Genomic DNA, 17,591 nt, shown 5'->3' with positions numbered 1-17,591 from the left:
CGTGGAAGTTCCCAGGCCAGGGGCTGAGCCCATGCCATAGCAGCAACTTACACCACAGCAGTGAAAATGCCAGATCCTTAACCTGCTATGCCACAGAAGAACTCCTAAAGGGTAGTTTTTATAATAGAATTTTACTCTGTAGCAAGTGTGTAATGAAGGAAGAAAAAAAAAAAAAAAAAAAAAAGAGTTCCTGCTGTGGTGCAACAGGATTGGTGGCGCCTTGGGAGCACTGGGACGTAGGTTTAACCCACAGTGGATTAAGGATCCGGTGTTGTCACAGCTGTGGCTCGGCTCTGATCCCTGGCCCGGGAACTCCATATGCCACGTGGCCGCCCAAAAAAAGGAAAAAAGCAGCTTATGTTTAGGAATACCCATTACAGATTTTCCCCAAGTTATCTCAACATGAGGGGTATATCCTTCAAACAAAGAGAAGACAACAGAGACGTCATTTTTGCTTTCTAAAAATTTCATTGACTCTTCACACTGGCCCAGCTTTTGGGTAACAACAAAGGATGCCAAACTTCCAAGCAAAATGGAAGGCATTATGTGACGAGGCAAATGTTTATTTCTGAGCTTCCTGGTGCAATGAGCATTCCAAGTGAACTCGACAGGAAGAGGTAAAAAGCTCAACTACAAAACCCGAGCATAGCTGTGGTTTACCTCTTCACCTTCCGCTCTCAGGGTTCTTGCTCTGCCAGCCACTGTTTAGCCAGCGTGTGGTGAGATGTGCCTCTCTGCTCAGACTATAGCCCAGCCCTTGCTCTCTGGGTCACGTGTGGTCCTGAAGCATGTACCATGTAATGGAAAGTCAAGTTTCAAGAATTCAAAATGGAATCCTGAGTACTGTGAGGGAGGCAACAGGGCATCCAAACAAAGGATTAAGAAACACAATGTCCACACAGTTCGTGGCAGGGCCTGAAGATGAAAATTAAAATTTCAACCATGAAAGGGGTTTATCATCAACACCCAAGGAGGGGGCGGCCTGCCTACAGTGGGAGCTGACGTGGAAATCCAACTCTTTTGCGGATCTATGCATGGTAACTGGCAAAAACATGATAGAACAAAACACATCGATTCCTTTCTTTTGAAAATGGCTCTGTGAGAGGGAGGTAGCGTCCTTTTTCTATGGTCCTGCCTATTCGGCCATCCAGAGCTTGAAGGTCCTGTCATATGAGCAAGTGGCTATGAGCTGCCCATCGGAAGAAATGTCTAGGCCCATCACTTTGCCTTCATGGCCGGCCAAGGTCTTCAGTGGGGACCAGCCTGGGTGGGTCCAGATCTTGGCTGTGTTATCATAGGCACCAGTGAGCAAGAAATTCCCATGGATAGCTACAAAAGAAAAGGGAAGGAATTCAAGTATTCAAAAGAGCATAAGAAGATAAAAGCATAAAAATCTGCTAGAACATACTCTTTTGAAAATGAAGGTATTATCGCATTCAGCAAAACCCAACACTCTGATCTATGTTCTTAACTAGGCCTCTAGGAAAAAGAAAACAACTAACAGGCAGACTTCGGGAAACAAAGAACATGACTAAGGTCCTCTGGCTCTTTTCCTGAGAGACAACCTGTTCAGAGTAGCAGTAAGGATGCGGTCCTTGGGACTTCCATGGGGAAACAAAAAAGGAAGCAAACCATTCACAGAAGTATTCTTTCCTTCCCAGCAAGGAGAAGCATGCTGTGCCATAGCTCTGCCTTGAAATGTGGTGGAGGGAAGGAAATTATAATTTTTTTCTTCAAGAGAGTTCAAATGCTCTCCTGTTCCGCTTCCAAGTTAAGCTAACGCCAGGCCTACATTCCACAGAAGTGCAATCTGTCTTGCAATTAAGCCTACAACAGGAGGAAAGCTTACGCTCAAACTTGACACCAGTTACTAAGTTCTGATGGGCAGGAATGGTATAGACACAACGCCGTTGCCGAAGGTCCCACACTTTGCAGGTGTTGTCACCACTGCCAGTTGCAATGTGGTAGCTGTGGATCACATGTAGTACTGACATTAGAAACAGAGCACTTGCTGACCAATAACTCCCTCCACCCTTCAATGAGCTTATTTTACCCATTGGGGGAGAAATTTATTCCATAGATCTCCTTCAGGTGGCCTTCGAGGAACATGATACAACGTCCCGTGCGCAGGTCCCAAACTCGACCAAATGCATCCAGTCCCCTGATAAAATAATTTATGAATGAATGAACACTTTGAACCTAGTTCTCTGTGGAAGCAGGTGTACACAAGAGGTGAGACTACCGAGCTGCCCCGGCTATGTGCAAGAAGCCTTACCCGGTGCCAGCCAAAGAGCCATCTTGATGGAAGGCAATGTCATACACACCCATGCTGTGGCCTTCCTGATGCAGGATCTCTTCTTGAGCCTCCAAATCCCATAAGCGCCATGAACGGTCATAGCTAAAAAGTCAAACTAACTATTAGCTAGCAGATATGCAGTTCCTACAATATACGAAGTACAATAAACAGCTGAGGTTCAAATTGTTTCTGAAATTACTCACACAACCACATTAACAAATTCTTTTCTGGCATAAACAATGCCTCAAGAACGAAGCCTCAACAACTGTCTGTCTGGGCTGCTATCCTGGACTTCCTCTAAATCTACTTCAGTGGCTATTTTAAAAAGGGAATTTCCTAAAAATGGCCCAGCAAAGATTTTGTTGCTTTCTTTCTTCCCCAATTCCACTGTTATGTCTTTCCAATCACTGACCATTTACTGGGACCTAAATGGAATGCTGGGGATACACAAATCAATCATAAACAAGAGATCAATAGAAGAGAACAAAGTATAGAAATAGGCTCACATATATACAGTCAAATGATTTTCAATGCGGCCTCTGAGGCAATTTCAATAAGGGAAGTCTCTTCAATAAATGGTGGTAGAACCGTTACGCACATGGAAATAAAGACAAGAGAAACAAAACACTTAATAAAGCACCTAGACACTGGACGAAAGAGGATATATACATAGCCAATTAGCAGACGACAAAGTTCTCAACACCAATGGTCATTACAGTAGTAAAAATTGAAGCCATGAGATTTCACTATATACTCACTAGACTGGGCAAAATGATAAAATTGACAAGGATGATAATATTGGCAAGGATGTGAAGATACCAGAATTCTGGGACTGTAAAATGGTACCAACACTATGGAAAACCACTTGGAAGTTTAAAAAAGTTAACATGTATACCTGCCCTATAACCTGGCAAATTTATTACTAGGTATTTATTCAAGAGAAGGAAAGGAAAACAGGTCCACAAAAAGCATTGTGCAAGGGTATTTACTGCAGCTTTATTCTGACTAGCCAAAGCCTGGAAACAGCCCAAGTGTCCATCAACAGGAGAATGGATGAACAAACGGTGGCAGTTATACCACTTAATACTCCTCAGCATTAAAAAGGAACTACTGATATGTGCAATGGCATGAATGGATCTTAAAATGTTCTGCTGAGTAAAAGAATGAATTCACAGAGTATGAATAGAGAGAATTAATTTATGGTGAGAGAAATCAGGTCAGTGGTTGCTTTGGAAGGAGGAGTTGACTGGGAAAGGGCACGAAGGAACTTCCTGGGGTGATGCAAACGTTTTCTCTGTGGACAAATGCATGGCTGCGAACATAACTGACGCCGTCCTGGGCCTGTACAGTTCTTGTCCTTCTGCTGACCCTCCCCAGAGCTGGACTGTGCAGTAAATCACTCTTTGTCGTCAAGGGGTTTGTAGTTAATAGATACGGTTTAATGATCATTAGGACTAGGTGGCCTCTACACTCTGTTAGTCCCCAAACAATGATGAAAACCTTTGCTGATGTATTCTCAGCACCCACTAGTTACCCATTCATAAATCTTCACTTAATGTACTTCCAGTTTCTAAGCACATAGCCCCAAACCCTAGGTTACATGTAAAACTGTCCCAGTGGCTCCTTTGGGGTATGGAGCGCAGCTGTGAGTGCTTCTGGATTGTTGTCCACTGGATCCTACCCTGTAAGCTGCCCTAAAATTAACAGATCCATGGGTTATATGGAGCTCCCTGCCTTATTTTTTGGTCTCAAGACACCTTCACAGTTTGGTGGGCACTTTTCATTCCCTTGGTCCTCCAACAATGGGGATGTGTCACATACATACAATTCAATATACTTATATCATATACTTATAATATATACTTAAATCCACTGCTCTACATATGAGTAGTATCTCAAAAAATTCTTTAACATGGGAGTTAAAGAATTATATACACTTATATCCATTGCCCTGCATATAAGTGGTATCAAAAAATTCTTTAATATGGGAGTTCCCATCGTGGCACATCGGAAACAAATCTGACTAGGAACCATGAGGTTGTGGGTTCAATCCCTGGACTTGCTCGGTGGGTTAAGGATCTGGTGTTGCAGGTCACAGAACAGGCTTGGATCTGGCATTGCTGTGGCTGGAGCGTAGGTCAGCAGCTGCAGCTCTGATTAGACCCCTAGCCTGGGAACCTCCATGTGCCACGGGTGCAGCCCTAAAAAGCAAAAAAAAAAAAAAAAAAAATTCTTTAACAGATTCTGGCCTCACTGAATTTACAGAAACAGAAAAGGAAACTGATTTGTAAGCAGAGAAAGTGTAATACAAAGTATTGCAAAACAAACGCCCCTGCCCTCCCCCAAAACACCTCTAGTATTGGCCAAGAAAGAGAAAAACTCGAGTTTTCTGGCAATTAATGACTTTGAAATTTCAGATTACCTGCAATTTAAAAACAAATACACTTGGAGTTCCCATTGTGGCTCAGCGGTTAATGAACCTGATTAGCATCCACGAGGACGTGGGTTCGATCCCTGGCCTCCCTCAGTGGGTTAAGGATCTGGGGTTGCATGAACTGTGGCGTAGGTGGCAGACTCGGCTCGGATCCTGCATTGCTGTGGCTGTGGCGTAGGCCTTCAGCTGTAGCCCCGATTTGACCCCTAGCCTGGGAACCTCCATGTGCCACGGGTCCAGCCCTAAAAAGCCCAAAAACAAACAAACAAAAAAACAAATACACTTGACCCTAACTATATCTTATTCTTTCTGATTCTGATTTATTATAGTCCAAGAATATTTTACCTGGGGAAAAAAAAGTCATACTTTAAAAGATCTCTGCTCTAAAAATGTACTTGGCAGTTAGCGTAAAGAATACCAAGATGCCAGAGGCCTGTATGGACAGAACAATAAGAAGATAGCTTACCAGGTGGTACCTAAGAAGCGTCCTGATGGATGCCACATTACACGAGCCACACGTACTGTATGGCCTTCAATATCTGCCACTGGTTCATCACTGAAAAGGAATCCAGAATATGTAAGTAAAATATTTTACAGTCATGTAAATATTCACTGAATTTATCAACTGCTGAGCACATATGCACCCATTTTGCATGGTTTGATAGGCCAAACTGTAACTAAGCTTGTAATCTGTTAAAATTTTAGGGGTAATGGTAATTTTACTCACTTCCCAAGATTATAAAAGCGCTAGGACCATTTCATGGGCCCACATGGCAAAACTGCCTACAGTAAGTACTTCAATAAACTTTCTATTTCGATTCACAATGACAGTAAACTCTTAATGCTATACCACTTAAGATTTGAAAAGGATAAAAGATCTTTCAGCCTGACAAGGAGTGCTGAGATTCTAGAAAAAAAAATACTTTAATAAAGACACGGGAGTTCCCATCGTGGCACAGTGGAAATGAATCCAACTAGGAACCATGAGGTTGTGGGTTTGATCCCTGGGCTTCTCAGTGGATTAAGGATCCGGCATTGCCGTGAGCCGTGGTATAGATCGTAGACGTGGCTCAGATCTGGCGTTGCTGTGGCTGTGGCATAGGCCGGCGGCCACAACTCTGATTCGACCCCTAGCCTGGGAACCTCCAGATGCTGTGGGTGCGGCATCCCCAAAAAAGACCCCCCCCCAAAAAAATAAATAATAATAAAGATATAAGGTCATATCAATTTTGGTGCAAGTGGATTTCAGATAATTTTTCTCGAATTTCATCTTGTCCAAGATCCATATGAAAGAGGGAACTCCTAAACAGACAGAGGCTTTGTTTCCTTTTGGCAGCCATTAAATTCTACTACCAGCAACCACAGAAAGAAGACCTGAAACACCAGAGAAAGGAAATAAACATGAACCCTAAAGAGGGCAATTAAAAAGGGAACTTTGTCAGTGTGCATACGTAGAACTAATCAAAGCCTAGGGGAACAAATATTGCTATGTATTACCAAAGCCAATTAAAACTTGCTGTGCTCACAGGCAAGATCCTGTCTGGCAAAAAGTGGAGACACTAATTAGTTCTTCAAAAAATCCTAAAACAAAAGCTTCATGTGCTTTTCTAAAAAAAGAAAATTAAGCAACTGAATTCAGATGTCTTTTAGCCAACAAGGTGCTTCCAAAATTTTCTTGGAAAACAAGCATCACAAACACCTTAAAACAACAACAAAAACAACTGCTGAAATTGGAAAATATGGTCGACATAAAGAGGATCATGTTGGGAGGAGACAGTACTTCCTTGGCAAGTGACAGAACTCTCCTCTCCCCTGTGGCTGCTTGCTAAGAACCAATGTGCTGCCTAGAATCTTCCCTTTAGTCAATCTGCCAAACAGCGCATTTCTCCAATGTCAATCTGTCACACAGGGAGGGGGGGTATAATGGACCTTTTCAGAGTAACCGAAGCCAAGAAACAGTGGCCACTAATATTAGAGGCAAAAATCAAGGTACAAAATTAACAAAGAAGAAAACCCTGACACAACGTCTCCGGGGAGAAAAGGTCTAAGAAAAAACTCTTCCTCTCTACTTTCGCACTAACTTACCCCAACCGTTACAGAATCTCTGGGGTTAAACACCAGATTTTCAGGTCCCAAGGGCCAACCAATCAACTATTTACTTTAGTGACTGCAGTATGGACAGAACAGTAATATTCACCTGTCAAGGCTCCAAAGCTTCACAGAACCATCAGCAGCACAAGAGGCCAGATTGACATCTTTTTGGTCCAAGGAGACAGTGGATTTCGGATGGAAGACAATTGCTCCCACATTTGTGTTATGGCCTGAAGGAGCGTAAAAGATGAAAAGCAAAGGGTTCCTGCTCCCTTACAACTCAAGTGTAAATACAGACAAGGCTGAATATTATGTACACATACATCAGGGACCATGGGAACTAAAGGGTATTAAAGTAATTATTCAACTACTGAAAAATCGAGCTATTTTAATTCAAATTAATACATAAATTATATTTTAAAAGGCAAAACACACAAAAAACTGTTTTTTTGGTTTAAGAGATTGTAAATGCCAGAGTGGAGCAGGGCACGAAAGAAAAATGGTATGTATATAAAGTTATTATCCACCAGCCTTGCAGCCAGAGTCAAATCAAGCCAAGAATTAATTGTATGTACTGGGTCTGAGCGTCATGCAGTTTTAGAGTCATACTGCTTGACAGAGGTCAACTGGGAAAAAGACTGAGGTTCAGACAAGATTCTAACTCACCTCGAAGAGTGTGAAGGAGATTGCAATCAGGAACAGACCAGAGCTTGCAAAGCCCACTCCTATCAAATACAAAGGAAAGCATCTCAGCCAGGGTTGGTCTGGGAAGGAAAAGGTACCTTGGTAATATGACTAAAGGACAATCTCGTCACACCCCCCACCCCCCAGCGCCGCCCCATAAACATTATAGTGGCAGAAAGAAAAGAAAATGGAAAAGAAGAGGCTTATCATTTGAAGGGTTGGAGAAGAAGGCTATATCCAGATCTCATGCAGCCAGAGGCCCCTACTGGACTATAACTATTACAGCAGAGGTTGCTCTTCTCCTTAACCCTTGGATCAAGTTCTGGGAGAAGGTAAGATGAATTAAACTCTCCAACAACAATATTAACAATGACACACTCTCCTGAAATGTGAATAGCATTTTGCTCTTCTTAAAATTTTAAAATACTTAAAGTTTTTTAAAAAAGCTTTACTTTTGAGTTCCTGTCGTGGCACAGCAGAAATAAATCTGACTAGGAACGATGAGGTTGTGGGTTCGACACCTGGCCTCGCTCAGTGGGTTAAGGATCCGGTGTTGCCCTGAGCTGTGGTGTAGGTCACAGATGCAGCTCAGATCCTGCGTTGCTGTGGCTGTGGTGTTGGCAACTGTAGCTCTGACTGGACCCCTAGCCTGGCAACCTCCATATGCCATAGGTTTAGCCCTAAAAAGCAAAAAAAAAAAAAAAAAAAGGCTTTATTATGGAAAATTTCCAATACATTATTTTCATATCTATCACCTCAAATGATCCTTATGACAGACCTATGACAATGATCATTTCTACTTTATAATGAAGGTAACTGAGGCGTGGAGGGGTGGAGGGAATTGTGTAGGTCCTCGGCTTTCTCCTGAACCACAGTCTCAATTTCTGCCTAGTCAAGGAGCTCCTGTGTGTATAATATAAAAGACGTTTCCCCTCCCACAAGAAGAACTAACTAAATAACTAAATAAAACAAAACAACAAAGTTATCACTCTCTAAGAGTTTTCTGCACATGTAGTGGCAAATGGAAAACAAAATGAAGATAAAAATAATAATCCGTGTTTACTGAGTCCTTACCACCTACTAGGCACTATCACGGCAAAATGCTTTACAAACATGATCTCACCTTTACCAATAAGGAAACTGAATTACAGAGATGAAGTCACACAACTAAAAAAGAAAAGCTGTATCGAGATGGGCAGAGTAGCCAGTCTATAAGCTCACTTATATACCTGCTCCAAAATGATGCAAGTACCAAGACACGACAGACATGTCAGGGATCTCTGGGGTCCCTTGGGAACACTAAGAACTGCTAATTGAAGGCTCTGCTGTAAAATACAATGAATGAGCACTGACCTCTCGAGCGTGGTGTGGCCATGAGAAGCAGAGGCAAATGGTATAGAAATGGCTTTGTAAGACCAATGCTGATTTTTTTCCCCGAACCCCACTTAGAAAAAAAATGGCACTGTAAAATGGGACTTACCAACAAGCTGTGGCCAGCATTTTGGAATTGGGACTAAAGTGACAGTAGGAAATAGGCCGATCATCCCCAATTTGACTGCAGAAATTATTCAAAGACTTAAAAAGACAAACAAAGGATCATTATCAGGCTAATCTCAGACCTTCTTGGATTTTCCACCAGTAAAAAAAAAATCACACACATACACATACACACACCCCAACCCTCCCCATTGTGCCTCCACCCCCAACAAAAAAACCCTCCCAACACCTTTCCAATTCAAACCCACTCGTAGATTACTCCACCCTTTTTTGGTAGGAGACATTTGTATCAATGAATGAATGGAAACTCCATCCAGCTGTCTTCTACAGTCTTAGTATCACTAGCTTCTGTCAGCTAAATATAAACAGGAAAGCCGAAGTTCCCATCGTGGTACAGTGGAAACGAATCCGACCAGGAACCATGAGGTTGCAGGTTCAATCCCTGGCCTTGCTCAGTGGGTTAGGGATCCGACTTGCCATGAGCTGTGGTGCAGACTTGCAGGCTCGGCTCGAATCTGGCATTGCCGTGGCTGTGGCATAGGCCAGCAGCTGTAGCTCCAATTAGACCTCTAGCCTGGGAACCTCCATGTGCCACAGGTGCAGCCCTAAAATGACAAAAAAAAAAAAACCACCCCAAAAACCAAACCCCCCCAAAAAACAGGAAAGCCATGGCAAGATCTAAAGTACAGTCTAATGTATTAAAACGGAGAACTGAAGAGTAGAAGCACAGGACTCTGCAGAGTACAAAGGACACTAGCTTCCTGCCACCTTAACTGATAGCTTCTTGCAAACAGCAACAGTGTAAGCAGAGAAGGATAAGCATAGCTGGCTTCACTTGCTAGAGACAGGCCAAAGTAGAACATCTAATAAATATTTAAGAATCTTCAAGACATTGGACAATCGCTGAGAGCATCTCACCCGGAGAGACTTGTGCAGCTCTTGCATCTGGGAGGTTCTAGTTGTCTCAGGAATCTCTTTATGAAGACGGGCCTCTTCCAAGCGTTTCATTGCCCTGTGACAGAAGCATTATCACCCTGAGCAAAGGGGTTGGAAACAAGGGTCCACACAAGTCTCTCTACCACTCAACTTTAATGAACAACCACAGTAATTATAAAGCAGATTCTCAGTCTTTGAGAGGAAGTAAGAAAAAGTATGCTCTTTCCTCCCTCTCAAGGCTCTCCTTACCTGGGCAGTGAATAATTAGCAATCCACAGTCTAGCAACCTTCAGGCTGTTTGGTCCTTCATGGTACCAGGTTTGCTGATACTGAAAGTTAAATTAAGAGTAGAAATGTCAAGTCTCAAGCAATGCCTACCCCTTTTATTGCTGTCAATTTCCTATTATAATTGCCCAGAAAAAAGGTGAATTGGTTCAGGAATAGGACGAAATCAGGTACATGTGCCTTCTCCTGTGTTTCTTTCTATGAACTCTCATTGGATGGTTTCTGGTTCCTTATTAAAAGCGACACCAAGAATGCTATGGTTCTGTCTTGAATGGGAAACTGACTTACCTCCATTTAGACTTACACAGGAACCACAAACTACTGCCAACAACTCTTTCTGAGCAGTAGAGTCTTCGACTCCCCGTCCCCTAATCTAGCAAAGTAAACCACCGAAAGCAGAAGACGAGAGCACTACCCCCTTGTTCACTGCATGTTTATACTATGAAGTCGAAGACATATTTACCTCTTCTTTGGACTTCTTGGATTTCTCATCATCTTTTTTGGTCTTTTTTAAGGCATCAGTACCGACCACTGAGAGGATGTTTCTTAACCTGTTACCAAAAAGATCAGATTTAAATAGAGGTGAGATTGTGAAAAGTCTCTCTAAGAAGAGGACAAGTCAGCCCTACTCTCTCACCATTCAAACCCAGGCCACCTTCTTTAGGAGTCACGTGGTGATGCCTGAACTTCCTGTGTGATTTCTTCCACTCAGAGGTCTTGATTTGCAGAGTCCCTAAATTGAACTAAAAGCAATCACCCTGTTCAACTTAGTTGTCAGCCAGCCCCACCACTGCTACCACTTGGGCTGTGAATCACTCAACGCCACAATGTGCTGGATACTGACTCAGGTGCTGAGTATAAAAAATGACTGAGCGGAAGTTCCCATCATGGCTCAGCAGTAATGAATCCGACTAGTATCCATGAGAACACGGGTTTGATCCCTGGCCTTGCTCAGTGGATTAAGGATCTGGCGTTGCCGTGAGCTGTGGTGTAGGTCGCAGATGCAGCGTGGAATCTGAGTTGCTGTGGCTGTGGTGCAGGCCAGCAGCTGCAGCTCTGGTTTGACCCCTAGCCTGGGAACTTCCATATGTCGTGGGTGCAGCCCTAAAAAGCCAAGAAAAAAAAAAAAGACTAGGAAACAGTTCTTGATTTCAAGTAGCATGGCGGGGGTGGAGGTGAGGGTGGACAGGATACAGGATATACAGAAAGTACTGGGGAACCATAGTACATTACATTAAGTGTTATGATAGTGGTAAGCCCAGGCTGCTAAGGGGAATCATAGAAGGAGTAAACAGCCTAGGCCTGGGAGATCCCACTGTGGCTCAGGAGGTTAAGAAGCCAACATAGTCTCCATGAGGATGCTAATTCCATCCCTGGCCTTACTCAGTGGGTTAAGGATCCAGCCTTGGAGTAAGGTTCGGTGTAGGTCACGGATGCAGCTTGGATCCTGCATGGCTGTGGTGCAGACTGGCAGCTGCAGTTCCAATTTGATGCCTAGGCCGGGAACTTCCATGTGCTACAGATGTAGTCATAAAGAGAAAATAAACAAATAAATAAAAAATAACCTAGGCCTGAAGGGAATCAGTGAAGGCCTCATGAAGGTTCTCAATTAATTAGGTCAGTAGGTCAAGAATGAGAAAGGACAGCTGAGACAGAAGGTTCAACAAATGTTAAGGTCTGGAGGTCAGAAAACCATGGAATCACAACAGTACGGTGCGGCTGGACCATGCACTACTGGGAAAGGGCTGGTGAGAGAAAAGGCTGCAAATCTAAGCAGGGCCAAGTCACAAAGGCAAGGAAATTAGACAGTGTACTGTTGCATCCTCTAAGTCTTAATGGACTGAATTAAGACAACAGCAGTGGGGACTCAAAGACATTCATCTAAGGGACACAATAAGACAGACCTTGCTGTTAGAGAAGACAGCAAACAACAATAAAAGTATACCCTCTGAAAGACGATTAAGAAAGTACATGCCATGGGAGTTCCCGTTGTGGCTCAGTGGTTAACGAATCCGACTAAGAACCATGAGGTTGTGGGTTCGATCCCTGGCCTTGCTCAGCAAGTTAAGGATCCGGCGTTGCCATGAGCTGTGGCATAGGTTGCAGATGCGGCTCGGATCCTGCATTGCTATGGCTCTGGCGTAGGCCGGTGGCTACAGCTCCGATTCGACCCCAGCTTGGGAACCTCCATATGCTGCAGAAGCAGCCCAAGAAATGGCAAAAAGACAAAAAAGTAACGTGTCATGATACAGCATAATGGTGGGGCTTATTTTACAAGGGGTCAGGTGATAGGATTCTTTAAGGAGCAATATTTATGCTGAACTCCAAAGAATAAAAAGGATCTAAAAGGCAAGCGAAGGGAACAAAAGGAGAAAAATTAAGTGGAAAGACAGAAAAAAGAGCTTGACTATCCCTGGAGTACCATTATGGCTACTGAGTCTAGAAAACTGGGGAAAGATGGCACAAGGTTAAGATAAAGAACATGATTAGGAGTTTTTCACTCAAAGTTTAAATAAGAAGAAGACGCTGTAGGATTTTTAAGCAAACAACACAACAGATTTGGGGCTATTACAGTAGTCTAAATGTGAAAGCAATAAAGGGAAAGAAAAGAGGACACACTGAAGGTACATTTCAGACATAGAATAAGATTTTGCTGACAGGTTATACAGGTGAGGCAGGTTTTCAACTGAAAATTGGGTGAGTGGTAGTGTTATCTGCAAGGAGAATAGGAAAAGGATGGAGAACAGATGAGTTCAATTTAGACCTGTCAAATTTGAGTGCCTCTAGAATATCTAGGCTACAGAGACCTAGGAGTCACCGAATATATACGTGTTCAACAATGTCATGCAAATGGACCTGATCACTCAGTTAGTGTTGGACATGGGCAAAGAATAGAAGTGTATAAAAGTTAGGCAGGGGAAAAAGAAGCTTAGAAGAATTAGCTAGAGAAATGGGAGGAAGACCAGGAAGATTTGGTCTTATGAGGAGAGCCAAGGAAAGGGGGTGTGTGAAGGAGGAAGCAGATGGCCGGGTGCTAGGGCTGTTCTTAGTAAAGATACGCTGATGACCTCAATAAAGAGCAATTTCTACATGGCAGGGGTCAGTCTGTCTGCAGCCGGTTGAAGAGTAAATGAGTAGTAAGGGCCCTAAAGAGTAAATGCAATGAGTGAGGAAGAGCTGAGCCCCAACTCCCGAAGAGACAGGCAGGCAGGCCAGGTCCTCCTAAGTGCATACGACTAGTCTGTCATTAAGAGATTTTTTAACTTTAAAATCACCAAAGGAGCATCATCTGAGGACAGGGCCTCTTTTCAATAACATCTGAAAACACTTGTCATTATGTTCTATGTTAATGACAAAGAATGTGTTTGTCGTTTGAATTTTCAGAGTTCGGTGACAAATGTTTACCCAACTCACAACTCCACACCGAGGAAAGGAAGGGAGGGAACATGTCAACATCCTCTTCACAGTTTATAAAGAAAAATTAGTAGTGGAGTAAAAACTGGACTAAGACTCAGATTAACGGCGTCCCAGTTGTGGCGCAGTGGAAATGAATCTGACAATCCCTGGCCTTGCTCAGTGGGTGGGGGGGATCCAGCATTGCTGGGAGCTGTGGATAGGTTAGACACGGCTTGGATCCCATGTTGCTGTGGCTGTGGCGGAGGCTGGAAGCTGCAGCTCTGATTCAACCCTTAGCTGGGGAACCTCCATATGCCACAGGTGCAGCCCTAATAAAAAGCAAAAAAGAAAAAGACTCAGATTCAGGACTAAACCATATTAATACATAATACTTAATAAGATATTCTGTCAACAATATCTGAGATATTCTATAAAAGTTTTAGATATGAATAGTAGTTTTAGCTGACTAAAATTTGGAACTAGAACCCCATGATTAAAACAGAAAGACCAGGGAGTTCTCTTGTGGTGTGGCAGGTTAAGGTTCTGGATTGACACTGCAGTGGTGCGGATTCAATCCCTGGCCCAAGAACTTCCACATGCAGTGGGAATGGCTAAAAAATAAGTTAAAAAAAAAAAGTAAGTAAAAGTAAACTTATCTAAATATCTTGCCAACATATATTCAATTATATTAAAATTAAATTAATACATTAAATAAAAAACCAAATTTAAAAAAAAAAGGAAAGAGTAAAATTCAGAAAGGGCACCTTTCTCTTCTTTCAGCAGGACCCTCTCCAAAAAGCGTGATGGGTTCCCCCAGGGCTCTAAGGCAAGCCTTGACCTCTGAGTCATCTGTAGAAACATTGATTTGCCGGGCTCGCTTCCTTCTCTCAAATTCAGCTAACACTTCGGCCTGTCGCTCACTGATGTGCTCTTCAATTTCAAACACTTCTCCTATAAAAAGAACAGGCAGCATCAGCATAATCACCAGATCTTCAAGTAGGGAGAAAGAATTTCTTACAATTGGAGTATATCTCTAAGGAAAGTTAATTGTCCTATCTACTTCACACTTAACAGTTTATGGATTCTTGGTTTATTAAAGTATGCCAATCATAGAAAAATAATCAGGATTTAAAAGACAGGAAAATGGTTGAAGCCATACTGTTTCATCTGGCAACCTTAACACTTATATAAACATACAATTGACATGAGACAATGAGAGTACAGAGTCCCTTTAACAAGTTAACTGGGCTTTCTATCCACAGTAAAACAGAAACACTATTTTAACAACTGCTAGAGCTACTCTCTAAACTAGTCTTAGTAGGAGTTTCCATTGTGGCAACACCAGATCCCCTAACCCACTGTGCCAGGCCAGGGATCGAACCCGCACCTCTGCAGCAACTGGAGGCACTGCAGTTGGATTCTTAACCCACTTTGCCACAGAGGGAACTCTGACTATAAGGCTTTTTGGATAATCCAGCAGCCCAGATACAAGCATTTGGATGAAAAATGAGAAGTATAGTAGTGATGCTGTTATGTTTAAAACAACATAAAAAGTTAAAAAAGTCACCAGAGCACATGTGTACAGAAAAAGAAAATGTGTGGGAGTATTAATAGAAATGACAGAATCCTATCTGCAGAGGTCTTTCTACACCTTTCAGTACGATTTGAATTTCTTATGACAAATATGAATAATTTTATTTTAAAAACAGTGGACCACTAGTTACTGACATCAAAAGATATCCTCAACAGTAAACAGAATGACAAATGCAGGTTACGAAATAATTTATCATGATTTCATTTATAGAAAAAAATCTTGTATTTCTGTAGCTTTATTAAATTCTTGGAATAATATAGACCTAATTAATAAGGATTATAGGCTTTTCTACCTCACACATTTCTAACTAATCTCTTTCAAAATAAAAACAGCTATTGCTTTTAATTGAAAGAGATATTTCATTTTGGGTGAAAAATAATTGGAAAACTGAACAAGTTAGAATATTATGAACCAGGGTAGTTCCAAACCAATGCCAGAACTATCCTAGATATCCATAAGATAAGTGGAATCAATCTGAATCCAAACACACACTGAATAAATTCCCAGTAAAATTATTAACAATTCAGGGAAGAAAACCTGTATAAAAGGTTTTAAGAAAAAAGGTTCTGGGAGTTCCCGTCGTGGCGCAGTGGTTAACGAATCTGACTAGGAATCATGAGGTTGCAGGTTCGATCCCTGGCCTTGCTTAGTGGGTTAATGATCCGGCGTTGCTGTGAGCTGTGGTGTAGGTTGCAGACGCAGCTTGGATCCCGAGTTGCTGTGGCTCTGGCATAGGCTGGCGGCTACGGCTCCGATTAGACCCCTAGCCTGGGAACCTCCCATATGCCGTGGGAGTGGCCCAAGAAATGGCAAAAAAGACAAAAAAAAAAAAGTTAAAAGAAAAAAGGCTCTGGGGTAATGTTAAATGGGTAGGCAGAAAGTATGGCCTTCGAAAGATGCAAATTTTTGTTTGTTTTTTTGTTTTTTTGCTTTGTTAGGGCCGCACTTGGGGCATTTGAAAGTTCCCAGGCCAGGGGTCAAACTGGAGCTGCAGCTGCCAGCCTACAACACAGTCACAGGCTCTTGGGATCTGAACCACGTCTGAGACCTACACCACAGCTCAAAGTAACAGTGGATCCTTTAATCCACATTTGAATGAGGTCAGGGATCCAACCTGCATCCTCTTGGATACAAGTTGGGTTCGTGTAACCCGGGAGCCACAATAGGAACACCAATAGATGCAAGTTTAATATGCGAAGTTTTCTGACACTATACTTGTGATATCTACGTTTAGGAAAGTAAATATTACAGAAATTTTGAGCACCCAAAGTAGAGATGGACTACAGTTTGCATCTTACCAGAGGTTATGTTAATATTCCCTGCTTCAATTCCTGCTTTAAGTCCTTCTTTTCCCAAAATCCCAGACTCTCCTTTGGCCAGCCGTTCCCTCTCCTTTTCTTCCAAACTTCCATAATAGATGTGTGGTTTCTTCACAACAGGAGCGACTAAGTCATCAGGTGCCTTAGTTTTGGTTGCCTGTTAAATCAAAGACCTGGATGAACCTAAAGCTTAATCTCAGCAATTTGCTAGCTTCCCAGAGGATGAAGCTTATCCAGAGCTTCAATCCTATTCCCTCCCCCAAAAAAGACAAGTTGGACACCAATTAAGATGTATCTTCCCTGATGGAGTGGGGCAGGGGGGAGTGTTCCAGTCTCTCAGTCACTTTAAGTTTTGCAGATAGGAAGAGATAGATAAAACTAGTGAATTTCTCTTGTGATTTTTCTATCAATGGTTTGCTTTGGAACATGTTTACTTCATTTGGTTGGAGGTGCAATCTCTTCTTGGGTTTTATGAAACTTTCAGGGCCACTGCTCATCACAGGAGATATCAAGAATAACTGAAATAACCAACGCCATGATAAAGGGGAACAAGTTATAAAGTTACCGGTCTATACAATTCAAACGTTTTCAGACGCGAGGTAGTAGATATGAAGTTAGGAGGCCTCATTATAATCAAGACTGACACTGTCGTAAATCTTGGCCAAAACCCTACTCCCTTTCAGAGCTCCGTTTCTGAACGAGACGGAAGAGGTATTTACATTTTAGGGTTGTTGTAGTAAGAGATGAAAATGACCTAAAACACACTCCGGTCACTCAAAGAAAAACGCTGCTCAGCTCTCTAAGACCAGACCGAGTCTGGCAGCCTTCCTCCTCAGTCCTCCACCGCCCGTTCCCTAACGGCTCTGTTCTGCACGGACCCCCCACCCCTCCGCCCTCCCTGCCCTGCCAGAGTGAGCCGAGATCCGTACCGTGGAGGAGGCTCGCGAGGAAGCCATGCTGGGCTCCGAGGCCGCGAAGCTTCAGCAAGAGGCGAGCCCTACGTTCCAGACCATCCACCGCGCGCCTAACAAAGCGGAATTACGTCCAGACCGGAAGTGG

General features: G+C 42.8%; 1 protein-coding gene across 2 annotated transcripts; it reads right to left on the bottom strand.

Moving 5' to 3' along the window:
* Positions 1-448: 448 nt before the first annotated feature.
* Positions 449-17,561, bottom strand: PRPF4 (pre-mRNA splicing tri-snRNP complex factor PRPF4). 2 transcript variants are annotated; one of them, XM_003353619.6, is made up of 14 exons: positions 17,462-17,561; positions 16,512-16,689; positions 14,384-14,570; positions 10,687-10,774; positions 10,188-10,267; positions 9,921-10,014; positions 8,986-9,080; positions 7,488-7,546; positions 6,928-7,051; positions 5,197-5,286; positions 2,276-2,398; positions 2,054-2,161; positions 1,850-1,968; positions 449-1,329 (listed from the first exon to the last, which is right to left on the bottom strand). In XM_003353619.6, the coding sequence occupies exons 1-14, from the start codon at positions 17,486-17,488 to the stop codon at positions 1,136-1,138; spliced, it is 1,566 nt and encodes a 521-aa protein (XP_003353667.2). In that variant the 5' UTR covers positions 17,489-17,561; the 3' UTR covers positions 449-1,135. The 2 variants fall into 2 exon arrangements, with proteins under 2 accessions (XP_003353667.2, XP_005660396.2); XM_005660339.4 differs by lacking the exons at positions 9,921-10,014; positions 10,188-10,267; positions 10,687-10,774; ... (1 more) ...; positions 16,512-16,689; positions 17,462-17,561 and having other exon boundaries at positions 7,488-7,585.
* Between the last annotated feature and the right edge of the window lie 30 nt (positions 17,562-17,591).

Source organism: Sus scrofa, chromosome 1 (assembly GCF_054392235.1).
Source record: "Sus scrofa isolate SSC_HxYL_T2T_F1_AM1 chromosome 1, Sscrofa_HxYL_maternal_Yorkshire_Landrace_v2.0, whole genome shotgun sequence".
Classification (NCBI taxonomy): domain Eukaryota; kingdom Metazoa; phylum Chordata; class Mammalia; order Artiodactyla; family Suidae; genus Sus; species Sus scrofa.
Note: the sequence above shows the minus strand (reverse complement) of the source record. Positions and strands in the feature narration are given on the sequence as shown.